The following is a 26,035-nucleotide window of genomic DNA, read 5'->3' as shown; positions in this document are numbered from 1 at the left end:
TCTAAGTCAGTACAAGTGAATGCATCGTGCTCCCAGTTTGTACCTGAATGGCCAGGAAGAGAAAGAGGAGAATATACAATCGACCCAGACATTTTATGTATAGCGCGAGGAATACCGAGATATAGCAAGAAGAAAACCTTTTACATAATGTCAAGAAAGACGAGTTATCGTTGACATGAACATGATACTCTACGGGATCCATCCTGTTATGTACTTCGTCGGTTCCCTACACTTGATCATAGTTTAATCTTCTAGAGGTGCAGATCGTTTCTGGGTATTCGAATAAACTCATAATATCTTGAGCCTAAAATGGACAAAATACAAAATACCAAATGCTTGTATCGATACGAACCAATCATGGATAGAATCCCCTCTCTTGTGCCCTTATGCTCGTATGCTTGTTTTACTTCTTTCAGTACGAGGTAAGTATAGTGTTACGACCGTGAGTCGAGTCTTTCGGACCTCCTACACTGGGAATTCCTCGGTGGGACTTTTTAGATTATTTTGAGAATTATATGTCGAAAAATATACGCCTCGAAAATAGAGCACTCCTCTCATGTACCTCGTAGTCATGTACGCTTCCGTCTCAGACGCACCGCGCCCTGCTCGTCCTCTTCGTTGAGTGACAAGACCCACGCCTCGTCGTGGAACTTCTGGCGCTTGAGAGACCTGTTGATCTCGCGGTCGGACGTCTTTGTCGTGGCGGGGTCGCGCAGGATCTCCTCGACCTGCGGGCTCAGGACCTGGGCGTGCGCCTGCCAGACGTTGTTGATGGAGGCGTAGGCCGACTGGGCGCGGAAGCTGAGGACGCCGGACAGGGAGAGGGCGATGAAGCCGACGAGGGCGACGTGGACGACCAGGCACCCGAGCACGACGAAGAAGCCGAGCGACCGCGTCGGCTGCAGGGCCGCCACGGAAAAGCTCGCCGAGTAGTTGGACGGGACGTCCCAGTACGGCAGAAACCGGTAGAAGCCGTCCGCCGTCACCGTGTGCAGGAGCGCCTGGAGCGCGTGTGCGGGTGATTCGGTGGTTTTCAGGACTTGCTGGAAGAGGTCGACGCGCTCCTCGCTCACGCTGCGCATGCTGCCCACGAGCGACGGATCCTGGTAAAAAAGGATTCGGGAGACGTTCGGGGCCCACGTCCCGCCAAAGTATGTCGAGGACCACACGCGGTAGAAGTTGAGCGTGAGCGAAAAGGGGTTCGGCGTTGCCAATGAATCTTGGTCGTAGTAGCTGTTGTTCCGATACACGGCGTCGCGGTCCATGTCGAACTGGCGCTTGAGCTCGCTTTCCGAGAGTCGCAAAACGCCTCGGTCCTCCAGGGATTCACGTTCCAAGGAAGAAGAAGAAGCGCCGATTTGTCGCAGTCCTCCACTGAGCCCCGCCGGCTCGGGAGTCGACCTGCTGCGATTGGCCTCGATGACGATGTTTTTGGTGTCAAAGAAGCCGTCGTAGCAGATACTGGCATCGATGGACCGGGCCTGCCTCGAGGGAGGTACGGGGACGAGATGACCGCTGGAGTCGTATTGTAGCGCCCCGTCGGGCTGAGCGGACGTGATTCGAACCCACTGGTTGCGAGGGTCGAACTGCCAATCCGTTGTTGCATTCCAGAAAATCGTCGAGAATCCAACTGTACCAACGTCGAACGCTGTGTTGGTGAAATTCAAGACGAGATAAGCATGTCCAAGCGGGATCCATGTCACAAAGGTCATGTTTTCAAATTCGCGGGCCCACCACTTTCCGTCGAATGGGCTGTCGGAATCAATCACGTAGTACTGCAGCGATGTATTGTATGCCGGGTCGACGGCACTTAGGAGACCGCCAGCATGGGGGTCGATCTGACAAACACTCGTTGACCATTGATCCGATCCTGCTGTGACGGCGATCGGGGACACCTCGGGTACTGAACAGTTGAATGCAGTCAGGTTGCCATCTGGGGGTAGGATGAGCATTGGCCCGAGCGACTTGACGGGACGGACTGTTCCCATAAAGCTGAGATTGTTGCCTCCCCGGCTGCTCCCTAGCAAGCTCAGATCTCGGAACTCTGGTCGGATGCAGACGACGCGGGCGTCATATATCGTGGCATTCCCCCGAAATCCCAAGAGATCAGTACGACCTTGTTCGGCCGTTATGGGCAGAAATGACCGAATGACGGGGCCTGTGTCATCAATTTCGGGCTCTTTCACTGCCTCTTCAGGGCGAGAAGACTCTGCGAAGATGGGATACGACGGCTGTCCACTAAGGAATGCGTCGTTGTACCTGGGTATCTCGTTCAGCCAGACCATGCCGTATGTGTCGTTGATGAAGCCCAGTGAGCTGGCGGTCATATTGAAGGATGTTGGGATTGGGGCCGCAGACAGATCCGACAGCAGCAGTGTAGAGCTGAACTGGGATAGCAGAGTGGTGCATCCTAGCAGGGAGGTAAGAGCGACGAGGACGAGAGGGATCTCCAAGTGGCGCCATTTCTGAGCCACGAGGATCGCAATATCCCCTGGACCCGAGTTGAGATAGCGCATGGTGGAGAGCTGGAGGATGCTTGAAAGGGGAGCTCCTTTCGCCAGAAAGCTCGAGGCGAGGATCGAGGTGCAGAGGGTAGCCTGTATCGAGACAGCCCAGCGAATGCACACCGAACACAATGCGACGCTCCTCGCCGCCCAACCCGAGAGCACGATGCTGTGCCAGGTCCTCTGCTCTGGGCCGGAGTACCACAGGAACGCCAAAAAGGCGTATGCACCAGCCAAAACACAGTAGGTGACGACCAAAACCAGGGTCGGTACAGCAAGAGGCCTCCATGGTCGAGGCTGGTCGACCCGTACCTCGGACAGGCGTGATATCGGGCTCGATTTCAAAGGTTGCTGCTCGTTGACAGTATCATTGGGCTTGTATGAGGTGGGAGCCCCGAGGGCATAGTCGGGGGTGGCCATATTCACACCGTCTGACCGTGTAAGACGAGTTGGCCAACATCCTAGAGCTCCGGGGTGAGCCAAACTGCTGGACGAGGCTTTTGGCGACCCGGCGGACGACCTCTCACCTGATGATAGTTGTCTATCTTTGGTTCAGTTTTTCTCTCAAGACCATGGGGAACGAAACTGTTTAAGATTGCCCGTGCCTGGAACCGCCCTGCCGCCATCATGCGTGTTCTATTCCCACTGGGGATAAAACCCTCGAGGCGCAAACTGCTCGGTTACAGATAAGGCAGATTTTCAGCGTTTGTGCATTGTCTTGGGCATTGTGTATTGCTAGTCCCCCTTGCCCCCCCAAGCCCCCTCGAGGCAGCGCGCGCCAAACTGCCCGCGCCTCACTTTGTACCCGGTGTAGGGTGATGCCGCCCTATTCTCACCCTGTCCCGCGTGCGGGCTAGTAGTACTAGGAGTGAATTGCGACCTGAGTGTGCTTTGTCATCTTCGTGGGGACCAATCACAATGGTGATACTTGGCCCTCAAAGTCAACTGACATGGCAGGATATAAAAGCAGCGATGACAAAGAGCCGTAGTTGGCACAAGAAGTGCAATGGCCTCCTCGCTGCTTTCGCTAATTAGCTTCAAATGTGCGAGTCCTCTTCTCTTTCACTAGCTTCAAAGTGTGCGAGTCCTTTTTCACTAGCGACGAACGTGCGAGTCCCTCTCAAGTCCTTCTACCCAGCCCTTTTTGTCCCTGATCTTCATCCTTGCGCCGCCACTCAGTGAGGAGTAGGTAACATCGACCGAGATTCTGCTATTTAGCGAGGCTCAAGAGGACTCTCCTTTTTGGCCCCCAAAGGTCTCTCTATCTGAGTCTTGCGACCATTTCGTTCCCGTGGACTATCGTTGACAGGTGGTTCGCACTGGTACATCTCGGCCTCTCAGCCAGAAAGCAGCCAAGTTCAGTTGATGAACAGCAAAGAGGAGTAGCATTACAGGGTAGAGTTTGGACCCCAACATTCTGCTGCTAGGAGCGTCCCATGCGAATGCCCGATCGATGCTGATGATGAATTCATCTCACAGTGTCGACAGAATGAGGCGCAAGGTGTAGGGAGCCGTGGTTGTTCCTAAGTGCTGGCTAGTCGGAAGAAGCCACCTTTCCAATCCAGCCCAATGCAACTCGAACTGGGTCATGAATGTCTCTTCACAATCATGTCCACAAACTCTCTATAGGTCGTCCCCTTGTCCTTGTCGATAACCTCATCAAGGTCCGGCTGCATGAAGAGTGCCAACGTGTTCCTGGCTACTTTGCTCGCACCGCTCGGCCCACGGACAAAATGCGGCACGGCCTTGAACTTTCCATCCGTAATCATCTGCAGGGCCTCGCCGGTCTGAAAGGCGATGCAGTTGGTGGGGATATCGACTTTCACGACCTTGTTGCCCCGTGAGCGGATGTAGAGTCCTGTTTTGGGGTCGGGAGAAGAAGGTAGGATAGGCAGAGATGGAAAGGAGTGCGTTGTAAGTGATGGCAGGGGGGCGGACTCGTCCATGTACAGGGCCGATGTCAGTGCCGTCAAACACCCATCATCAAGGTGAGTGGCACACCATGAGTCCTCCTCAGAATCTGAAGGGTCCGCCGATCTGTCGGACGGGGACGATGTTGCACTGGCCGCTTCGACTGGGGGAAAATAGTGCAGCAAACGAGCTTTGGGCGTGTGGCTGGTCTTGACCACATGTTCGAGGTATCCCTGCCGGTACTGTGGGATGTGCTTACTGGCGTACAGGTCGATCGCTCGGGCGACGAGCGCTCCGATGTCGATCAACATCGTGCACAGCTCTTCGAAGGTCGCTCGGAACCCAGGCATCGCAGATTCAGACGGCCACAAGTTTGTCCCTGAGCCCCTCGTGGCGGGTTGACCAGGCACCGGGACGATGGGGTTCTCCAGGAAGAACGACTGACAGTCCACATAGTAGGATCCTTTCATGGTGTCGTACTGTCCGTCCTTGAGGGCCTCTTTGCCATGACTCCATCCGACCTCGTAATGCGATGCTACATCGGTGAGAGCGTCCAGGTCCTGCGGCGGAAGTTGCGCCAGATACGATGCGTACGACAGCAGTTTCTCGCGCAGCTCCAGGTATCTGGCTGGGAGGTCGTCAACAACTAGGATTCCGAGTGAGGATTCGCCGAATGCCTCTTCGAGTGCTGTGAAGGCCACTGTCCCTTCTGCCAGCTGCTTCAGACTGACTGTCGTCGCCTTCATTGTTTTGCCCCAAACGATAGCGCTGCGATGACCTGTCCTGTCGCCTCCAATGTATACCTCGCAACTCTGCTGTCAGACTCCGCACGAATAAGCAGTTTTTGAAGTCAAGATTCACACGGATGATGCATGGATTCTGACCATCCTTCAGCCCTGGTCCAGGGCCTGTCGCCACTTCAATAACAGCCGTACGAGATATCAGTACCTCCGAGACTGTCCTCCAGTGTGTCGGAGATGCGCGGCCTTTCGACGTCTGCCAAAATGACCTTCCTATACGAGAAGACACGCTAAGTGCTGACCTATCTCTTTATCTGGACACGAAAGCACCCTTCTGACGAGTAGCCATGACTAAAAGGGTCCTGCGATATAGTCTCGCGGACTAGAGATTCACGCTACAACTACAATAGCGAGGGCATTCCCATCTGTCCACTAATTATTGCCACCCTCACGCACGTGGAAGTGACGATATCATAACAGGATGCGGTGTCTTTCTCTTTCCATGTTCCGTGGCCGTGCCAGGAGGGAGAGCGTGGGAGATGCGGCTTCACCTCCACCGTATACAGCGTCCGAGGCTGGAGCACCGGGGATAGAGACGAAGAAGAAAAGCACCCGCAAAGTCTTCTTCGGACGCATCATCCACAGCAAGTCTCTCAAGGAGGTCGAGATCCTCCACAAAGCCAGCCTGGGCATCGACGACAAGGGCACCATTCTCTTCGTGGACTCGAGCGTCGCTTCCGCCGCCGAGGCATGTGCCAAACACGCGGGCTTCGCCCACGCGGAGACGGTGACGCTGGGGCCGATGCAGTTCCTCTTCCCGGGCCTCATCGACACGCACATGCACGCGCCGCAGTACCCCAACATGGCGCTGGGCATGGAGGGCGACCTGAAGGAGTGGTGCGAGAACTGGACGGACCCGATGGAGGCGTCGTACGCCGACACGGCCAAGGCGCACCGCGTGTACCGCGAGATGGTGCAGCGGGAGCTCGAGAATGGCAGCACCACAGTCGCCTACAACTCGAGCATCCACCCGGACGCGACCAACGTGTTGGCCGACACGTGTCTGGAGTTCGGCCAGCGCGCCGTCATCGGCAAGCTGTGCATCCTCGTCGGCAGCACGCACGGGAACTGGGAGGCCAGCGCCGCGCAGAGCCTGGCCAACGAGGCCAAGGTCGTCCGGCACATCCGCCAGATCGACCCGGCCGGCGAGCTGGTGATGCCGTGCATCCAGCCTCGCGCGGGCTCGTACGTGCCGCCGGAGCTGATGGCCGGGCTGGGCGAACTGTACTCCCGCGAGAGCAATAGCGACACCAACAACCCGGTCCGGGTCCAGGCGCACATGTGCGAGACGCCGCTCGAGGTGGCCGACATGCACGCCCTGCACGCGGGCTTCGAGAGCTACGCCGACATGTACGACCACTACGGGCTGTTCGGCCCGCGCACGATCCTGGCGCACTGCATCCACCTGACGGAGCGGGACATGCAGGTCATGGCGGTCCGGAAAGTCGGCGTCGCCCACAACGCCAACAGCAACACCTGCCTCACCGACGGGTGGTGCCGGGTGCGCGAGCTGCTCGACCGCGGCATCAAGGTCGGCCTGGGCACCGACTGCTCGGCGGGATACTCGATCTCGATCCTCAACTCGATGCGGCAGGCCAGCAACGTCTCGCGCCACCTGACCATCCACACGGGCGACCCGGGCTGGAAACTCGGCTTCGACGAGCTGGTGTATTTGGCCACCATGGGCGGCGCCGAGGTCTGCGCCCTGGACCACAAGGTCGGCAATTTCCAGGTCGGCAAGGCCTTCGACGCCCTGCTCGTCGACGTCGGCCTCGACGACGACAACATCAACACCAACGGCTTCGAGCACGACGACATGGCCCTGTTGAAGAAGTGGGTCTTTATGGGCGACGACCGGTCGATACGAAAGGTCTTTGTGGGCGGACGACTGGTCGCGGGAAAGGATCTCAAGGGTGTCACCAAGGGCGTGTCGACGTCTTGAGTTTCACAAACGAAAAGCATATGGGTAAGATGAGATGACGACGACAAGATGCGAGATGCGAGATGTGTGCCAATGAGTGTATAGATTCAGTATGCACTACTACTACTACTAGTAGCTAGCTAGCTAAGCCAGCGAGCCAGCTACTTCGTCGGCCCCGACGCTACTTGGACGTCTGAGACGATATAGAATTTGTAAATAGCAAGAAAACAAAAACAAAAGGCGCTGTACCCCAGACCATTCCGGTCAAGTGCCCGTACCATATCGCTCAATCATAATAGTACAAGGTGAGGGTATCATATGTCATCAAAATCCAACTTGTCATCATATCGTCGTCAGTTCATTCCGAACAAGGGCCTCCTTGATGTCGGTGTACAAAGGAGGTGAACGATCCACCCGCAAAAATCCCACAAATAATACGCCAGTCCATTCCGGACAAGTGCTTGTACATACCTGGGTGTTATTGTACAAGTGAGCGCTGAATTTAGAAAAACCTTTTTAGTCCTCGAGATTCTTGGAGGTCGCGGCAGGCTTGACATGATGCACGTCGTCGTCGAGCCTGGCCACCGTTCCGTCCAAGATTCCACCTCTCTGAGGACCTGTGAAATGAGTACGACCAGTCGTCACCCATGTAATCGCCGCAATCAGACCGCAGACGCCGACAGCAGCCGAAGTGTAGTTCATGTTGTCGGCATTAACAGGGCTGACTGACGGGAAGTTAAAGACGACAGCGGCGAACGTGAGGTAGGCAATGCCAATAATGTTGAAGAGCATGCCGAAGCGACCAAGGGAATAGGCACTGTCGATTTCCTCTCGTCCTTGCAGTCGGCCCCAAATGCGAACGAGGAGTGGCATGATGTAAGACAGATAAAAGCCTTCCGTGGAAATTCCGAGCACGGTGTTGAATCCAGTCACCGATCCGAAGTAGATCGCCATTAGAGCCATGTTGACCACCAGCACGGTCAAGATGCTGTAGGTGGGGACGTGCAGCGTAGGATGAACCTTGCTGATGATCCCAGAAAAGGGCAGTCCATGGTCGCGGGCAAAAGAGAATACAACTCTCGAACTTTGCGCCATAAGGAAGCACAAACTGACCAAGGCGATGATGGTGATCAGGACGGTTAGACCAATTGCACCTCCCACGCTGCCAGTGGCTTCGTAGAATATGGCGATCAAAGGCACACCCGTTGAGGACGTCTCGATCTCTGTAAGGTTGCGGATGCAGAAGAACGATGCAATCAGGAACGCGAACCCAGTGAATGCACCAATCCAAACCGACCAGATGATTGCCTTCGGAGCATGATGCCTGGCATTGCGCATCTCTTCCGTCATGTGTGCTGTTGCGTCGTAGCCTGTCATCCCAAACGCTGCCTGTAGGATGCCCAACAAGCTTGCGTACGAGTTGCCAAACCCGGTATTGTTGTTGAAGTCTTTGAAAACGAACGCAGCGCTCGCCTTCTCGTGATCCTTGGCTAACATGACGATGATAACGACCACAAAGGAGAGTAGGTTGAAGGTGATCATGACCTTTCCCATCTTGTTCAATAGATGGCGGCCCCAGACATTGACTGCAGCGGCTAGTATCAGGACCAGGTAGCACACCAGACATGTGTGCCATCTCTCAATCACAAAGTCTGGATGGGCGATCTGAGCCATCCCGAGCACGAAGCTGGCGCCAATGAAACCGTTCGCAGCTCCAGCAGACAAGAAACCAATGACAATGAACCAGCCACATAAGTAGGAGGTGAGTCTTGCCCATTTCGGAGGCGTCAAGATGGCGACCCACGAGTACTGCCCTCCAGCCACGGGAAAGGCACTGCAGATTTCGGCGAATGAGTAGGCCACAAAGAGCGAGAAGAAGGAAACGCCGATCCAGCTGTAGATGATGACCGGCGGACCTCCTGCTTGAATGGCAGCCACTAGAGAACCTCCCAGCGCGGTCCAGCATGTCAGGACTGAAAAGGCGAAGCCGATCATGCCGAACAGTGAGAAGTCTCGTTTGAGCTCCTGCTTGTAGCCGAAGCTCTCCAGGTTGAGGACATCGTCGGCCAACGCTGTCGTGTTGTTGCTCGATTCGTGGGTAGCCATGCTGTTAGTTGTCATGCTGTGAGGATACTGAGGGGATTTCCTGCCAGACGTCTCAACTGCTTGAGGCGGTCTTGAGGCATATCAATGCAAGTGACAAAGAGACCTTGCCACTCCTTCTCCATCCTTATCTCCAAGAGATTGATAGACACTGAGCCTAGGCCTCAAGTTGTCAGGCTTTGCCAGCTTAAGAAGGTGTCAACCCCGCGATAAGCCAGGGTACCACATGGCCATGAGATTGCTGAGAACAAAAGTCGCTATCATTGGCGCCCAACTTTGAACGATGGTGATACCTGCGTAAGCTTGCTGCCCTCGAGATAAGGAGTTCGGCAATGTGCGAAAACGGAAAACCCTAACTGGCGAGGCGACACGGAAGGATTTGTTGAAGCACCTAGCATTTCATTAGATCTCTCTTTCGGAGTACCGCACGCGGGAATGTCCACTAAGCGAGAATAGGTTGTGGCCATTGGGAACTGCTGGTTTCTGCTGAAATACCAGGGACTAGCACCAAATCAGTTCATATAGAAGGGGGAAAAGCTTGAATAGATTGCTCAGTGCTGCACTTGAGACAGGGGGGCCTAAGCGAGCACCGACATATCCAGATCTGGGACGGCTTCTTCTATACAGGCTCGCAGGAGGCTCAAGAGAAGAGGTCTCGCTTGAAGCCCAAAATAGTGTTAGAACGACACAATGATAGACGGCATAGCTAAGCAGATACCAGTCTGGTTGGATGTTGACACCGGTAAGTAAGCTGAGCCAGACTTGGTCTCTGCACCGCGAACATTATAAGTACTGACCTTGCTCAGGGCATGATGTAGGAGATCCCTTCCCTTCATCATAACAGCGAAAACACGGCCAACCTGGACTGCAGGACGTCTTTGCCATTCTCATTGCGGCACATCATCCGCAGTTGAAGTTCTTGGGTGTCAGCTCAACCCACGGCAATGCACCTCAAGTCCACACCACGAACAACTCAAGCGCGGTCCTAAATGCCGTAGGAAGGACAGATGTCAAGGTCTATCCTGGGTCGCTGAAGCCGTTCTGTCGAGAAGAAGTTGAGACGCCTGACATCCACGGTGACCACGTTCTCTGCGAAGAAAAGTTGCTCAACGCTGATCATAACCAGGTCCCACGGGCTTGGGTGGTACGAGTCTCCTTCCACAGCCGACGACAAACATCGTCAAGGATGTGAATTTTCTCGTTGCCACTCGCGACGCCATCATGGCTCAGCCACCTCAGACAGCGTGGTATGTGGCGACTGGGCCTTGTACAAACGCTGCCCTGCTCTTCTCAGCCTATCCTGAGGTAGCTCACCACCTTGCTGGGTAAGTCAGCTGTGTCTCCGTGCTTATTGCGAGGAGAGAAACAGTGATATCAGGTCCTCGAATTGAAACGGAATTTGCAGCTGACACTGTGCTTTGGTAGAATGAGCATCATGGGAGGGGCAGTAGGGGGCGATTTCTGCCCTCAGATCTCGAAAGAGTTTGGCAAAACCCTAGGTCAAGGCGAGGGGTTTGGCAACGAGACTCCTTGGGCAGAATTCAACATCTATTGTGATCCCGAAGCCGCTCAAGCAGTCTTTTCGAACCCGGTCGTGGCAGCAAAAACCACCCTTGTCACACTCGATCTCACGCATCAATGCCTTGCGACCAAGGAGATCCGAGAGCGGTTCCTGGGGTCCGAGAAGCCAAGTGAGCTCCGCCTCTTTCTTCACGAGATCCTGACCTTCTTCGCCCAGAGTTATGTTGAGTGGTTTGATGTGTATGAAGGCCCTCCATTGCATGATCCCCTGGCGGTTGCGGCGCTGTTTGGCTATTCCAGTGGCATATTCGAGGAGGATGGCGATCGCTACAAGGTCAAGGTCGTGACAGATGGAGCACACAGCCCATTGGATTCGATCAGAGGACAAGTAGGCAGGACCATTGTGGAGAAAGTAGAGGCGGGGCCAGATGGTGTCGCGAGAGGCGTGAGGATCCCTAGGAAACTGCATACACATACATTCTGGGACGTTTTGGAGCAATGTACGAAGACTGCCGATGAGAGGATATCGCAGTGATCAATGCTTCATTGTGAGATCAGTCAGCATCGAGTTGAAGTGTTTGATGTTGTACAAAGAAAGATCTAGACAAGCATGGCCTGCCGAAGCACCAAGTCTGGGCACCTCTGGGCACCGCTGGGCACCTTGGCCAGTCGGTTGATAAGTGAAAGTGAGATAAGGTCTACCGAGTAATTAGTGTGACCGCGCTGGAGCATGTCTTGATCATCACCTGCGGACCCCAGCTGCATCTTGACCAAATCACAGCAACCTTACTCCAAGTGATTGATCGCGCCCCTTGGTGCTTTGCTCATGAACCCGTCCTGATCTATCGTCATATGGTCGATGCGTTCCTGAGGGGATTTGCCAAAGGTTCGCGAGACGGTCCGTAGCTCGAAGAACTAAATCACGCCTGCAAGTTGAACGGCGTTGCGCTCTTTCCCGAGGGCGTGTGTATTAACAAGACGATTGGCGCTCGCGTTGTCAGAGACGGCTTTTACTTAACAGTGTTCATAAGCTATCCGTATCACTACTAGCTCAACCCTCGAGCACTCTGATTTCGCGAGTCGACCTATGTCAAATTATCTCTTTATAGACTTTTACCTGCAATCTATAAATTCACCCTTCGACATCAATCATCCTCCTGTTCGCAACCTGGAGAAAGTGTTCGGAGGCGGAGTTGAAGGAGAGTGCGCAGGGTTGTGTTCCCCGAATCAGCCTCGAAGGCGCGCCAGACCTGGATCCGGTTGTGGAAATGGCAGTATGACCCGATCATGGCTCAATTGCGCAGGTACGGTGTCCCCTGCAATGATGACAGGATGCCAGCTCGAATCCAAGACCAGGCGCTGCGCTTGCAATATGTGATACAATGAGGAGGGCAAAACGAGCGGACGAACAGGGTGCAAAAGACCCTTCGATCCCATGCGCCTCGGAAACAGCCCAAGACTGGTAGAAGGGAGCGCAGTATACAAGGTGCACGTTGTACCGGGTTTGTACGTAGCACAAACGGGATGCTTACCCCACACAAGGCTGTGAAGTCAACCCTCTTCTCCTTCGCCTAGCCCTCCTTTTTACCTAAACAATTGCCTAATGTTTTCCCGAATGTGGCTAGTAGTCTCTGGCCACGCTCCGATACTCGGTCGTCCGAGGAGTTATCAAAGCAGAACCATGTGGAACGAGCAGTCGAAAGATCGAGACGATGCAGCATTTTCCCCAGTACACTGCCTAGATGACTCATGAGTGAAAAGTTCCATTGCTTTGCCATATTTTTCACCCCGTGAGTGCTTTCATCTGTCTGAGAGTGAGTGAGAGGGAGAGCGCTATCGATAAAGGGATAAACGGGCACCAGGCAAATATGGCATCTTCTTCTGATTCTCCTTCGGTCACATATCCCTCGCCGGTCCGAGCCCCGCCGCACGTCCTGGCGCTGCTGGATCGACTGCACCGGGAATCGCGGGTGCAGGAAGACGCGATCGAGCCTGCGGATCTCGAGGCGCAAGGCTTCCACAACTACATGAGGGACAAGTTCATCGCGCTGGATCGCGACAAGTCCGAGTTCGTGTACCAGCTCTGCTGTGCCATTGGGGCCAGGAACGTCGTCGAGGCCGGGACCAGCTTCGGCGTCAGCACCATCTACCTTGCGCTAGCGGTGTCGGAGAATGTCAAGAAAGCTGCCGGCGATGGTAAAGGAGGAGTCGTCATTGCGACAGAGTATGAAAAGACCAAGGCGGACAAGGCGCGCCAACATTGGAAAGAGGCGGGTGATGAGGTGACGAGCTGCATTGAGCTGCGCGAGGGCGATATCCGCGAGACGCTCAAAGAGGGATTGCCTGAGATTGACCTGCTTTTGTTGGACAGTAAGCTCTTCTCTCGTTCTCTCGCGTATCTCTTCTCTCCTTCATCTCTCTTTTGCTCCCTCTCTGTATCTCTCTCTTTATTCTGAGGCAAGCTCGCTGGTCGGAGTCAGCCTTGCAATGCCATCTTCAAATCCCGCCCCCAACAACTTGTGATTTGTTAGCATGTTTCCTGCATCGTGGACACACAAACTGACAAGATCCACGCCGCCGGCACCAGTCTGGACTCCCATGGCGTTGCCCGTCGTGAAATTGTGCCAGCCCCGGATGCGCCGCGGCGCCGTGGTCATCGCAGACAATACGATCAGTGCGGCTGACAGATACAAGGAGCTGCTGGAGTACATGCGGGATCCGGCCAGTGGGTTCAGGAATCTGACCTTGCCGTACACGAATGGGCTGGAGATGAGTGTCTACATGCCATAAACCAAGGGGTATCAATGATGCACTGTCAAAGTGTTATCAAATGAGGAAGGATACTCATCGGCAGACCAGAAGGAACGTGTCAATATTTGACTCCCGTCGGTAACTGTTTGGCGGGATCAAAGTGGCATGGCGACAGGGAGGAAATATACACTGAGTCATCCAACATGCGCTCACTGTGTGACTTGTTTTTTCACTGAATCCCCAATTCACCTCGTGCCTCTTTGTCTCCTCAGGGTGAATTTCGCAGTAACGCATGCAGGAAACAATGAGGCTCATAACTAAATTCGTGTTCTTGTTCTTCTCCTCCCTTTCTCTTTGTTTCCCATTGTCTCCCTCCCTCCCGCTCCAGGCTGGCATCGTCAACTCCTTGAATTTCGAGTGAGAATGTCCACCTGACTCTTGTCATATTCTGTGCGAGTCCTTCCAGTTTCACTCGACTTCAACGATGAGATCCCTCTATTTCTCGCTTTGCACCTTCGTGCTCAGCCTGATAAGTTCTGCACCATTCTCTGCCGCCGAAAATGGAATCCTCTTCAATGTCACCGACGCGCTCACCGGCGAGAATTCACCACGGAAACTGGGTGATCGAGCCGTCAACGGTGTAAGTTGACCACTACCCCCCTATCTTGGTCCCCAGACTCTTGCGGAATCCTTTCGGCTTTTGTTGCGCAACCACAAGTCGAGACACTCCTGAGAAGGTCGCCAGAGTCTGGAATGCCGACTGACTAACTGTCATTGTTAGATCTACATCTGCCAATATCCGCACTGGGGAGGCACTTGTTTCTGGACACCCATTAGCTCCTCCTCCTACAATCAATGTGGCATCGTCACATCACACGGCGGTTGGGCGTCAATTGGACCCGACAAGGATGTTAAGGTCGATCTTTACCGGTACGTTTTTATTCTCATCCCTCAATACCTCCTTTCTTTCCCCATCATATTTTTGCCCGGCTTTCAATCTACGAGGTAGATGTGCCCTGCTGCCGCTGCATGAGTCGAGAATTCGAGCTAATTTCAGCACTCATAACGGTGTTTTCAAACAGGGATACCGCGTGCCAACAACCGTTCTGGAAAGGCCTGGTCAATCCAGGCTCCGACAACGTCCCTGCACAGGTTGCGGCTCGAGGCCTTCCCCCCGTGACAGGGGATGTGTTTGGCGCAGTTTTTAGAGCGCTATGAAAGACAATCCACCCGAGAAATAAAGAGAGAAGTTGGACGTACATGTTCTTGTACAAGGTACACCAAACATGGAGTCTCCAGGTGGTGGGCGCTACAATGTTCACTGGGATCCTTGATTCGAGATAGGTCTAGCCCTCAGACACCAGCGGTGACTGTTTAGTGCACGCAATTGTTTCTTCATTGCGCACCGTGTTGAATAAATGGAATGGCCTAGTTCGAAGGTAGAGCGTTTAAGACGTGGGATAAACCATGGAAGCTGGGGATGACCTGTCACTTCGAAGACTGTACCTCGAGTGCCCGAGTTGTGGATAGACGACGTGAGGAGCTACCCGCTAGGTACCGTTGTGGTGTAATAATAGCGGCAAAATTTCCGCACAAAATCCTCCTTACGTAGACGCGCTTTAGGATGCTCACGACGCGTCTGCATTTAGGAGTGACGTCTTCCGATCCTACACGAAATGTGTCTTAGTGGAAAAAGCACCAGCGCAATCAATCTAGCTAGTTACCTAGGAATTAACCATCATCCTATCCCTTCCAATTCCTGCATTTCCCCAGTTCTGCTCTGCACCGTCCCGTCGTGTCACCAGCCGACAAAACCTACCTAGTACCCTAGGTAGAGTCTCTACTAGAGACTAGACGATGCCTTCGTCCTCCTCCTCCGCCGCCGTCCAACAATCCCTCAACAGCCTGCTCCCCACGCACGCCCACGCCGCGCCGCTCGTGCACCTGTGCGAATCGCTCCTCGCGCAGTCCCGCCAGCGGGCCTCGCACCTGAAGCCCGACGAGGAGATCGCCCGGGCGTACGCGTGCTGCGAGATCGCCTGCACCCGGCTCAGGGCCAAGTGTCGCTTGCCGGCGGTCAAGACGGGCGGTGCGCCCTGCAAGCCGGCGGCGTATAAAAAGTTGGTGGCGTTCTTGGAGAGGGTGTTGGATGAGGATGGTACCGCAACAACAACAACAACGCCCAAATCGACGCCGGGTGGGAGGAAGAGGAATGCAGATGGATCGCTAAAGCAGACGGGACTGGAGAGTGAGACGGCGGCTACACCGACGAAGTCTCCGGGACGACGAAGCGATTTTTTGGGCAAGATCAAGGCGAGCGCGAAGCGCAAGGGCGAGGGCGAGGGCGAGAACGACGGCGAAGCGCCAGCCTACACAATGCCCTCGATCCGCAAACTGTGCAAAACCTTCTCGACACCTCTGCTCGCTCCGCACGTCTACACCGGCACCTGCATCGTGCTGAAACTGAGCGGTCTGTGGCCACCACCGGACGAGGACGACCCAGCAGCACCAGTGGACGAGAGCACCCTCCAAGAAACCGTGACGGGCCTCCTGACAGCGCTGTTCCTCATGACGTTGACGCGCATGCAGACCGCAAAGATGACCACGTCCGTGTACAAGACCACGTGTGCGCGGGCCGTGCAGGTCCTGGGATACAATCCAGGGACGAAAGGCGTGGAGGAGTGGATCCGCCGGATCAACCGCGAGGGATTCTGTCGCGGCCAAGACTGGTGGGCCAGCGTGCCGGAGAAAGTCTTTGACTTTGATCCTACCGTCGTCGACGACGATGGCGGTGGTCACCGTGCGGCACGAAACTTCAGAGGTCGACTCGACGCAGATGAGAGCGATGACGACGACGACGACGACGATCAAGAAGATCCGATCCTCTCGAGTCGCAGAAGACGCAGGATCCCCGCAGATACCGCACGAGGAAGGAAAGCGGATAACACAATAAACGAGGAAGACAAAGAAGACGACGACCCAGACGGCGTCCTCCTCCCGGGCCTGGCGACCATGATGCAAGACGCGCTCGACCTGCTGAGCGCCGAGCGCACGCGCGACTTCGAGACATGGAAGAAGCAGTTGCTGCGCCGGCTGGAGAAGCTGGACAAGACGCCTGTGCAAGGTGGTGGTGGTACGAGGGGGAGAAAGCATGCTCGTGTCGCTGCGCCGGTGAGTGATGGCGCCGTTGATACCGTTGTTGATGTCCCTCTGGCCATAGCCGCGGAATGAATTGATCGATTGATGTATATCATTCATCACAAAAAGTCAGCTTCTATCTTGGGCTGTACGAGAGACTATAGTCCGCAGATCGGAAGCGAGCATTTGATCTAGCTAGGGAGACTATGGAGATCAAATACGCCCGCCTTCGCAACTCTATTCCGATGGTGTAAGAATGAATCATCAATCAATCCCCATTCTGCTCTCGTTGTCTTGGGTATCAGATTCTGAAGTGTCTTTTCTATTATACACGAAATCGAATGACAAAAGGTGCAACCTGCAATGCAATGCAAGGCAATGCAGTGCGGTGGCCGAATCTGGCCTTTAGTTTCTGTTCAAACGAAGAATAAGGCCAGCGGCTGACCAAATAAAACTCCTTCATCGTCGGTCAGTCAGTCGGTCCGTCCAGCATTGAACACGTCCTTCGCCTTTCACTCCCCCAATTTTTCTCTGTCCCCACTCTAAAATCGTCGTCCTCTTCCCCTCCCTCTCCCTCTCGCTCTGTTGCCTCCTCCGCCGCCGCCGCCGCCGCCGCGATGATTTCCACGACCCCTCCCACCGCCCTGTCCATGCTGACGCGGGCGGTTGTGGTATGCCTGGAACTCAGAACTCTCGGGTCTCGGGCCCTGCTGCACCCGGGAATCTCTCTCTTGTTCACTCATGTCGAATTTGTTTTCGATCCCAATCAAGTCGCAGTACGTGCTCGTCTGCGGGTTCGTCACCTCGCGCGGCATCTCCTCTGGCGCGACCTGAAGACGTGGGTCATAGAAGGGGGCTGTTACACTGAAGTTCTCCGGAACTTGCAGTTTACCTGGCTTTACTACATGCTCAGTGACCCATTCCTGCTCCTCCGTGATTCGGTCACGGTAGTACGTGTCCCCACGGTGTTGTGGAACTCTGTCTTTGGGAGACCCGCCGAGTTGGAGCTCAGAGGCAAACACTCGTTGGATCGCGAGCCATTCTGGGTCGTAGGAAAGCTTGAGAGGGCGTTTGATCTCTTCCTCAGGAGATGTTATCGATTGGATTTCAAGAAGCTGGAGAAATTCCTGGTACATTTCGCATTTTCCAAGGGCCAGGAAGTAGGTCGTTTTATTGGTGATGTCCTCCGGAAATGGTAGTGGTGCAGAGACTTCAACTGGTGCCTTCTTGACGAAATTGTGTGATAGCGCCGCCAGCTGGTCTTTTATTTCCTGGGGTACATCGTCGTTGCTTTGCACCACCTGCGGCTCCGTGTCTGGTTTCTTGTCACTGTGAGACTGTTCTGAAGGGCCTCCGGCACTTCGGCTGGGAAGCGGTTGTGGATCGAACGGTGCGGAAGGTGGCTTCTGTTCGGCGCCAGACAATGTCGTGGATGACTCGATCGAGTCATGTGAGCTGTGTACTTCGTGTCGCAGGGACGAGATGCTGGGCATTGGAGTGAAGGGTGAGGTTGGCGTATTCAGCTTGACGCCACCATCCTCGCTCTCTTCTGATAGGCTGTGGGAGATGTCATGTTTCTTAACTGTAACAATATCGGCGTTTTTGGCTGGCTCACTAGAGATTTGAAGAGGCTTGCTTCGAGGTGCAGCTGTGTCCTCAATGGCTACCGTGGTAGACTCGTCGTCGCTCATGTCAATATCGATGGCGTCTGGGTTGGCGACCACGGGTTTGGCGGCTGCAGGCACGCTCGCTTTAGCGCCATCCAATTGATCCCCAGTGGTGTCTGCTCGATTTTCGGTGCTAGGCAGATCGGGCGCAGGATCTGATGACCCAGTCTCTAGGCGCTGTCTCTTGGAAGGTCTTGAGTAGAAGCAACCATCGAGATTGGGAATCGGTTCCGGATCCTCCGAAGAGAATTGACTTCGAGTTGTCGTCAGCACCGTACGCTCGAGACCGTTTTCCCTGCCGATTTTGTTGAACGTCTCATCATATGAGTATTGGGGAGTAGAAGCGGCACCAGGTTGTCCTTCTTGTTGCAGTTCCGTCCCTTGGCCCTGTGAAATCGTGGCTCTTTGTTCGGCATCGTCTTGCTGAGCAGGATCCTGAAATTGTTGCCATGCTGACACTTGTTTTCGGTCTTCTGGGCGTGGAGTGACATTGCCTGAGAGTTCTTCGATGAACCCGCCAGCCGAACGAGAGCTTCCATGCTGGGATACCTCACTCTCCTCGTGCGAGTATACGGCAGCATACTTAGTGTGGAGATGTGCCGAGAACCAATACGGCGGCCGCAGTCGATCCAAACACTGTCGTGCAGCTACGCTCCCAAGCTTCCCAACCGATGAGTCGGCCTCGAAGTCGCGTCTTTTCCGGAAGAGCCATTTATAGTCTCCGTGGTGTTCGACTCCTTGTGGCCAGTCATGCGAAAGGCCAATATCGATCTGGGACCGGAGAGATACCAGTTTTCTGACATCGATCTCTCGAACATGATAGATGCTGTTTATATCCTCCTGATTGTATGGAAGGCGCTCGAAATGAGGTTTGCGGTAGTCGTATCCTTTCCAAATTCCAGTCAGCCCAGCGATTCTGAGGGGCCCCAATCGGATGACATTGGCAGCTCCCAAGTAGTAGATGTTTGGTGCGACCCATCCGCCATAATAGAGTTCAAAGAGATGGTTGCTTGCTTCATGATTCCCTCCAATGAAGATGGTAAGGTACGGCGCAGTTCGGGTACCACTGTAGTACTCATGGAAGTCCGCCATGCGTCGGTATTTCACGGGCATGGCCGTCACATTGAGGTCATGTTGGTTTCTTACTGCCTAATATCCATTAGCCACACTGAGGATTATGCATATGGCGATTCTGACCTGAAAATCACCCCCGATTATCAGCAAATCAACACCATCCCAACCCTTTACACGACAAGACTCTTCTACCGAAGCGTAGATGGCATGAAGTGTTCCATGGCCCTAGATCGGAATGTTAGGAACCTGGTCACAAAACTCCACTTCCAAGTCACTCACGCAACCCTCGACAGCGACCCTGATGCCTCTTTTCTTCTCCTCTTCAGCTACTGACATATTGCTCCTCGCGCCAACTGATCCGCGTGATGAAAAAGCGCGGCGAATCGCTACTGCATTTTCTGGTGGCCAGTTCAATGTGGGAGTGCTAGAGCCACAGCGATGAAGGCCGCGGAGAAATGTTGCTGGGAAGGAGAGACTGACGAGTCTATTCACCTGTGGAGTCCGTGGCAGAGAGTGCAGTGGTCTTGGAAAGGACTGAGATGTGAATAAGCATGCCTTGTGCATTTAGGTACACAGTATGAAGAAGCAGAGTTGGAAGGGGAAATCGACCAACGAAATGTTCCAGATGGTCATCGCCTTTTTTGGCTTGGCAAATTCCGCCGCTTTTACAGATTAGACACATCAACACCTCGACCAAGATCCGCTTTCTACTCGAACTCATTCTTCAATGTGATCAACGAGAAAGGTATCGAGAACAAGTACAATTCTGTGGCAGTAGACGATGCTGTGAACGTCATCGCCTTACCCAACATGTCGCCGTCACCAGGAAAACTTCTCCCCAACAAGGTCTTCTGATAACTTCCACAACCTTTCCGCCTCCTCGCTCGATACAGCTCGAGGATGCGCATCATGGGATATTTGACAGTCCTTAAGATACGCTCCCCTTCCCTCTTTGCCATCTTTGATCTCACTGACGCCTAGTTTGGGATCTAAGGCTGCAACAAGGCTCGTTGCGGCCCCTGCCCCTAACGTTTTGTACTCAAACTCGCCCTTCTGTGCCCTCGCTGAGATGGCATCCTTCTCTTCCTTGGAAGAATGTCTCGACAGCTCCGTTTTAATTACTCCAGGGTGAAGGCTGAGACTCAATATGCCGTGACTTTCGTACAACCGTTTGGTAAGCCCGATACCGAAAAGTACATTGGCTGCTTTGCTCTGAACATATGCCTCGATCGGGACATACGACCTGTCTGGGCCGTCATGGATTCCCCATCGTTCGAGAACCGTGTAGTTCGGGCGCTCTTCCATGGGAAGGTCTGTGGATCTCTTGTTGAAGTTGACGTCGGTCCATCGAACACCGTTATATTCGGCGGCCCCAGAACTCACGTTGACCACACGCGTTGTTCCTTTCGGCTCGGTATTTGCTGCTTCGAGGAGCTTTGGCATAATGAGGCAAATGAACAGGAAGTGCCCGATGTGGTTTGTGGCGAAGTTAATCTCAATGCCATCTTCAGTGATCGTGCGCTCCGGTATTGCCGCAACGGCCGCGTTGTTCACAACCACATTGATGAATGGGATGTCGCTCCACGAAAGGACTTCCTCTGCCGCAGTTCGAACAGCCTTCTGCCTAGAAAGGTCGAGTATCAGCGGGCGATAATCGACGTCCGGCCATCGTTGCTTGAGCTCGTCTAGACACTCTTGAAGTTTGGAAATATTGCGTCCTGCAAGGATAAGATGAGCGGGGGACTGCGACGCAAAAGCTTGTGCGGTGGCGAAGCCAATGCCCTTGCGGTTCACTCCAGTAATGAGGATTGTTTTTCCTCGAATGGCTTCAGGGAATGCTTTCGCGACATCCAAGGCTTCCGTATCCTTGTTGTATTCCGGATGGGTTGTTGCAGTCATCGTGGATAGGTGACAGTAGGTAAGCCCAAAAAATGCCGTCCAGAGCTAAAAGCCCTTCGCTTTCGTTTGGTCTGGTCCATGATGAGTATTTGTACCTTTCTCTTCTGTCCCTGCCACCTCAATGGATGAAATGCCCCTGATGAAGGCCGCAAATTCGGCGTTTGGCAATGCGGGCTCCACTATCTCCTAACCCCGGCGTCTAGCCTCGCGATGTTTCTGCTCTTTTCAACTTACGGCAGTTTTGATCCACGAAGGTTCGTGTCTCGCCTCTTGCTTCGTCCGTCAAATGAGTGAAAGGCTGAACTGATGACAACTGTACTTGACAGCAATTGACTTGCAGTTTGCTCGGCTCGGGAAATGACCCATGATCAGACTGGCACAAACACCCGCAAACCTTGCGAAAGTGCAGACGTTTTGCAAAGGGTGGTGTGTGCAGAGACACGGACGGGTGGCCTCATCGTCATGTATCAGCAATGTCTCTCGGTTGAGGGGGTTTCAATCCTGATTGTCTTGACATCAGAGGTCTCTGTGCATCCCCTTCATACGTTAGGCCCGCCACTATTCATAAAGGGTGAATCATTAAACGTCGTCCCCGACACAATTCAGACTCAAGTTTGCTGTAGCTTCAACATATCTTTGAGTGCCTAACACGAGATCGATCTCAAGACCAAGTTCCGCAATTCTTGTCTTCAATCGATCGATCTCGGCTCGTCTGCGCGCATACTTCTTGAGCAAAGTATCGTGTTCGATGTTCATTGCCTCAAGGCCGCGTTCAAGCGCCTTGATGTGGCTTTCTTTGCGAGCACGGAATGCCTGTTGCGATACACGATTTTGGGCACGACGGCGCTCCTAGAGTGACGGAAATCCATGATCAATCTCGGCGACTCCCAATGATATCGTACCTCTGTCTGGACCTACCAATCTTGCCTGAGCTCCCAGTTCCTCAGTCGCTTTATCACTAGGTCCTACGCCAGTGGCCGTCGCCGAATTTGGATCACTTCCGTTGACAGACACTGAAGATGGTTCCTGAATGGGTTCACTCGGTGGGAGAACAATAGATTGGGGTATCCCACCCCAATTAATGTCACTCCATGCCTGCGTATACTGGATCTGAAGTTAGCTTAGGACCCAACAACAGGACTCAGAGCAAAGGACTTGCATACCGTCACGGGAAAATCAAGTTCCGGGTATCGACTCTCCGTAGCGGGGACAATTTGCAAGCCATGTTCCTTATCACACCAAGGCATGTCGGCAACAGAGTACGAATCAAAGCCACAGCCAGCGACCATGTCTGAGCCAGTCACATCCTTGGCAGGGATCGGATCATGGAAGCCTCGAGCGTGGATCCGGGCGCAGGGCGCCTGTGAAAGATACATTGTATGTCCTATGTCCCACCCCCAGATAGACCTTGTGCGATCATCGACTCCGGGATTCAATTGACGACGCAGCTGATGACCACGTAGACAAGGGGGAGTAGGGCTTTATATTTCGCCACCGTCGGGACTGGCCCGGCCACGCTCCATGACCGAAGGTAGTTGTAACATTCAGATGGCATCTGGGCGTCGTGCGGTTACGCATGGTAGATTATGCTGATGTTGTGAGCCTGCTTGTTCTAACTGTGCGACTAGCCGAAACGAGCATGTACTGTATTATGAGGGAAGACAACCCCAGAGCAAGAGTGTCGGAACCAAGCGAGGTTCGAGGCAGATCAATATCTCGGTGCATGCCTGATCTGGTAAGCTCGATAGTTGACTCATCTCGCCTAGGAGTGACACTTGGTGGAGAGGGGGTTCGTCTGATGGGTGTATTGTGTGTCTCTGTAAATGTGTGCCTTGGAAGGATATCCGCCGTGCGACGGTTGGTTTGATCCGAGATTCAGGGGTCGCGTAGACTGTGGTGCGTCAGCAAGGCTCTCTTCGTTGACTAACACCCTGGCTACTCACCTGCTGTACTCGGTATACGAGTACGAGGACTTCTGATCCCCGTAGGGCGATGCGGGTGATGCAGGTTGCGAATGGACTTGTTCTCCGACAGGGTGGGAGATTCTGCAAACGCCATTTTCGATCTGGCGCCGCGTCTTGTGGCTGCGCTCCGTCTCAATTTGGAAGGAGTCACCGTCCCAACCCAATCGGGTTACAACCATATAGGGTCGTCGCTCTTTTCGGTGTCACGGGTGCCTATCATTGTGGAACACTTCATCTATGCCGCCAGGATTGCACAAATCCCCCCAGGCAAACGAACCTATACCATTGTCCGGCTCAGTCATCATCGCCTTGTGGGTTGCTAGTAGTCCTGCGTGGTGCCCGAAAAGAGTAATTGACGCATCATCCCTAGCAGGATCTGCTTTAGATCTCCCTTTAGGCTCGCACGTATAGACCACAGCAGTCAACTCTAACTTGATGCATCAATATGGCCGAGGATGGTATTTGCCAAGGCCCCAAAGATCTGAGGATATCTGGTTGAGATTTCTTTGTTCAAGGCTCTTGTGCCCTCTATTCCCTCTTCTCCCACTGTCCATCAACCACCCAGGGCCGAAACCTCCGCCCACAGCGATTTTCCTGCGGCGTCACATGCCCGATCCAGCCACAGGATACGCTTTAAAACTGCTTTCTTCAGATCCTCAAACTTCTTGATCCCGAGCGGCGAAGACAGTCTTCTAAGGGCAGCAACGAACCACACTCGCTCTTCCGGTACATCTCTGGCCGCGGCACCACCAATGACTAGAATCCACATCAAAAGACGTTCGGCTTGAGGTGATGATGAGATAGAGCGCATGTCGGACTGTCGGAGTGCAGATTTGAGTTGTCGAACTAACGTGGGGATTGGGGCAGTCTGGGCTGGAAGTGGGAAGATCACGGTGAGGGCGTATATTAGCATGGCAAGGCGGGTCGGTTCGTAGATGGGTCGTGGTCGAGTGGCAGATGGTAAGTCGGCATGTGATGGAAGAGATAGAAGGGTATGTTGGATGAGGTTGCGCCGGTCGCACAACCGTGCGAGATCCAAATCTGGGAGTGCACCGTCGACAAATCTTTCAACCCCATGTTCGTATCGTTGCATAGCGACCCACACCACAGCGAGCTCAGTCGTGAGACCCAGATCAAACAGACTACTATAAGTGAACTCGTCCCTAAGCTCGTTTGGGCAGGTGCCCAGCATCCCCCAGAGCGTTGCGGTTCGGTCGCCATCATCAGCCAGCGGTACAAAGGGAAACACTGGTTGCGTTAACGTCCTGCTTGCTTGGATAACTCCGGAGCTACGGTAGCATGGGAAATCCAACGGTCAGCTGCGAAAGTCGACAGACAAATGATCTGCGAAGGGCGAACTTACTATGATATGATAGCCGCGAGACCAGTGGTCTGGATATTGTTTAAGCCACCCCTCAACGCAATCAGTTGAACGAGGCCAGCTGCATGGACAGGATGGGCGCTGAGGAGTCCATAAACGTCCAGCCACTGAAGACTTTTCAATAAAGGATCGAATATTGGCTGAGTTGCAGGCTGGGTCTGGAAGCGCTGCAGGGTCGAGTCCCAGGCGTTTGTCGCCATCGCAAGGACCGAAACTATTACTGCATCTGTTATAACATTCTTGGAATCGCGGAGTGCTTTATTGATCAGGGAGATTGACTCGGCCTCGCAGCGTCGCATATCCATTTCCAGATGAGCCACGGCAGGGTCATCGGGTTGGGCCGAGCCTTTCAACAAGTTTAGCCTCTTGTGGCTCAGCGCCCCAAACAGAAGTGAGTGCAGCGCAACAGTGTCGTTGAGTGCCATTGGAAACCATCCTTGTATGGCGGCCGCTTCAGATCCGCTCAGGGGTCGGGGTGTCAATCCAGGCCACACGACCTGCAATGCTATTGGGTCGGGCGAGGGGCCCTGTCAGCCACTGTACATTCTGCACCCCAAAAGGGCCAATGTGGCAAGGAGGGAATCGACCAACTTACAATATTCATGACATTGTGATATCAACGACGAAGGGAATGTCGATGGATAGGTCTGAAAAGGGTCCAGCACTCCGGATCCTAATGTCCGGATAAAGGGACGAGCAGCGCCGCGCGCAGCAGGAGAGAGTCTTTGACGAAGGTGGCTTGGTGCTGTGACTATAAGCCCGGTGTCATCTTCAATCTCGTCGCTCATGCTGTCTTGATCGATATTACTTGCGCTACTTGGACTGTCCGTGTTGTCAGCCGGCCTTGCCAAGCTTACCCGCAACGGATGTTGCGATCGTGACTGAGTCGGCTCGACCGGTGAGAGTGAATCTGTGCGTGATGATTCCGGTGAGCTTCTCGTACTGGCACCTGTTGTAGTCTTGGTGCCCTCGATCTTTTGCTGGTTCTCCTGCGTCCATCGTCCAATGTGCGAGCGGATCGCCGTCCGAGTTTGCCGCTTCTCGGCCTTTGTCTGGGGACGCGCATTGACGAACGAGTACCTTTGAGGAGGACTCATCGGCTAGGAGGTATGTCCAGTAAAACGCGTGGTGTCAAGCTGTCGCAGTCTCAGAGTGAGGTCGTGGTCGTCATTTGCACGTCGTCGGATTACCCAGATGTGTCTTTGTTCGTTGGCTGTCATCATATGGTACGGGAATGTAACTGCGGGTCGGGTTCTTTGGTTCCCAAGGTTCTCCAACGGTCAAAGGTTCTGGCCTTCCGTGGGGGGCAGTTTTGTGTGTCGGGGGATGGGGCCAGATCTTGGCATCAGATTTCCCTCGGATATCATCGCCCTTGATTTCTTAAACAAGTTACGCTTCTCT

The 26,035-nt window shown here is 54.0% G+C and overlaps 12 protein-coding genes across 12 annotated transcripts; 5 read left to right on the top strand and 7 right to left on the bottom strand.

Moving 5' to 3' along the window:
* Positions 1 to 569: 569 nt before the first annotated feature.
* On the bottom strand, positions 570 to 2,924 carry AYO20_05948 (hypothetical protein; the record flags this gene model as incomplete). Its single annotated transcript, XM_022644239.1, has 1 exon — positions 570 to 2,924. One exon carries the CDS (start codon positions 2,922 to 2,924, stop codon positions 570 to 572), a length of 2,355 nt encoding a protein of 784 aa, XP_022499765.1.
* A 1,166-nt stretch (positions 2,925 to 4,090) lies between these two features.
* Positions 4,091 to 5,161, bottom strand: AYO20_05947 (hypothetical protein; the record flags this gene model as incomplete). Its single annotated transcript, XM_022644238.1, has 1 exon — positions 4,091 to 5,161. One exon carries the CDS (start codon positions 5,159 to 5,161, stop codon positions 4,091 to 4,093), a length of 1,071 nt encoding a protein of 356 aa, XP_022499764.1.
* A 496-nt stretch (positions 5,162 to 5,657) lies between these two features.
* AYO20_05946 (hypothetical protein) lies at positions 5,658 to 7,157 on the top strand (the record flags this gene model as incomplete). Its single annotated transcript, XM_022644237.1, has 1 exon — positions 5,658 to 7,157. The coding sequence occupies one exon, from the start codon at positions 5,658 to 5,660 to the stop codon at positions 7,155 to 7,157; it is 1,500 nt and encodes a 499-aa protein (XP_022499763.1).
* Positions 7,158 to 7,652: 495 nt separating this feature from the next.
* AYO20_05945 (hypothetical protein) lies at positions 7,653 to 9,242 on the bottom strand (the record flags this gene model as incomplete). Its single annotated transcript, XM_022644236.1, has 1 exon — positions 7,653 to 9,242. One exon carries the CDS (start codon positions 9,240 to 9,242, stop codon positions 7,653 to 7,655), a length of 1,590 nt encoding a protein of 529 aa, XP_022499762.1.
* A 687-nt stretch (positions 9,243 to 9,929) lies between these two features.
* AYO20_05944 (hypothetical protein) lies at positions 9,930 to 11,295 on the top strand (the record flags this gene model as incomplete). Its single annotated transcript, XM_022644235.1, has 5 exons — positions 9,930 to 9,981; positions 10,046 to 10,053; positions 10,111 to 10,315; positions 10,366 to 10,564; positions 10,665 to 11,295. 5 exons carry the CDS (start codon positions 9,930 to 9,932, stop codon positions 11,293 to 11,295), a joined length of 1,095 nt encoding a protein of 364 aa, XP_022499761.1.
* A 1,333-nt stretch (positions 11,296 to 12,628) lies between these two features.
* Positions 12,629 to 13,550, top strand: AYO20_05943 (hypothetical protein; the record flags this gene model as incomplete). The annotated part of the gene is made up of 2 exons (XM_022644234.1): positions 12,629 to 13,130; positions 13,348 to 13,550. The coding sequence occupies 2 exons, from the start codon at positions 12,629 to 12,631 to the stop codon at positions 13,548 to 13,550; spliced, it is 705 nt and encodes a 234-aa protein (XP_022499760.1).
* Positions 13,551 to 13,995: 445 nt separating this feature from the next.
* On the top strand, positions 13,996 to 14,729 carry AYO20_05942 (hypothetical protein; the record flags this gene model as incomplete). The annotated part of the gene is made up of 3 exons (XM_022644233.1): positions 13,996 to 14,151; positions 14,293 to 14,441; positions 14,594 to 14,729. The coding sequence occupies 3 exons, from the start codon at positions 13,996 to 13,998 to the stop codon at positions 14,727 to 14,729; spliced, it is 441 nt and encodes a 146-aa protein (XP_022499759.1).
* A 639-nt stretch (positions 14,730 to 15,368) lies between these two features.
* On the top strand, positions 15,369 to 16,742 carry AYO20_05941 (hypothetical protein; the record flags this gene model as incomplete). The annotated part of the gene is made up of 1 exon (XM_022644232.1): positions 15,369 to 16,742. One exon carries the CDS (start codon positions 15,369 to 15,371, stop codon positions 16,740 to 16,742), a length of 1,374 nt encoding a protein of 457 aa, XP_022499758.1.
* Positions 16,743 to 17,191: 449 nt separating this feature from the next.
* Positions 17,192 to 19,726, bottom strand: AYO20_05940 (hypothetical protein; the record flags this gene model as incomplete). Its single annotated transcript, XM_022644231.1, has 3 exons — positions 17,192 to 19,465; positions 19,514 to 19,615; positions 19,670 to 19,726. 3 exons carry the CDS (start codon positions 19,724 to 19,726, stop codon positions 17,192 to 17,194), a joined length of 2,433 nt encoding a protein of 810 aa, XP_022499757.1.
* Positions 19,727 to 20,209: 483 nt separating this feature from the next.
* Positions 20,210 to 21,289, bottom strand: AYO20_05939 (hypothetical protein; the record flags this gene model as incomplete). The annotated part of the gene is made up of 1 exon (XM_022644230.1): positions 20,210 to 21,289. The coding sequence occupies one exon, from the start codon at positions 21,287 to 21,289 to the stop codon at positions 20,210 to 20,212; it is 1,080 nt and encodes a 359-aa protein (XP_022499756.1).
* A 579-nt stretch (positions 21,290 to 21,868) lies between these two features.
* Positions 21,869 to 22,665, bottom strand: AYO20_05938 (hypothetical protein; the record flags this gene model as incomplete). The annotated part of the gene is made up of 3 exons (XM_022644229.1): positions 21,869 to 22,138; positions 22,208 to 22,393; positions 22,453 to 22,665. 3 exons carry the CDS (start codon positions 22,663 to 22,665, stop codon positions 21,869 to 21,871), a joined length of 669 nt encoding a protein of 222 aa, XP_022499755.1.
* A 1,141-nt stretch (positions 22,666 to 23,806) lies between these two features.
* AYO20_05937 (hypothetical protein) lies at positions 23,807 to 25,238 on the bottom strand (the record flags this gene model as incomplete). Its single annotated transcript, XM_022644228.1, has 3 exons — positions 23,807 to 24,542; positions 24,617 to 25,161; positions 25,230 to 25,238. 3 exons carry the CDS (start codon positions 25,236 to 25,238, stop codon positions 23,807 to 23,809), a joined length of 1,290 nt encoding a protein of 429 aa, XP_022499754.1.
* Positions 25,239 to 26,035: the final 797 nt, after the last annotated feature.

The sequence above is a fragment of the Fonsecaea nubica genome, assembly GCF_001646965.1.
Source record: "Fonsecaea nubica strain CBS 269.64 chromosome Unknown Scaff36, whole genome shotgun sequence".
Lineage (NCBI taxonomy): Eukaryota > Fungi > Ascomycota > Eurotiomycetes > Chaetothyriales > Herpotrichiellaceae > Fonsecaea > Fonsecaea nubica.
The sequence above is the reverse complement of the archived record's forward strand: the minus strand, read 5'-3'. Positions and strand labels throughout refer to the sequence as shown.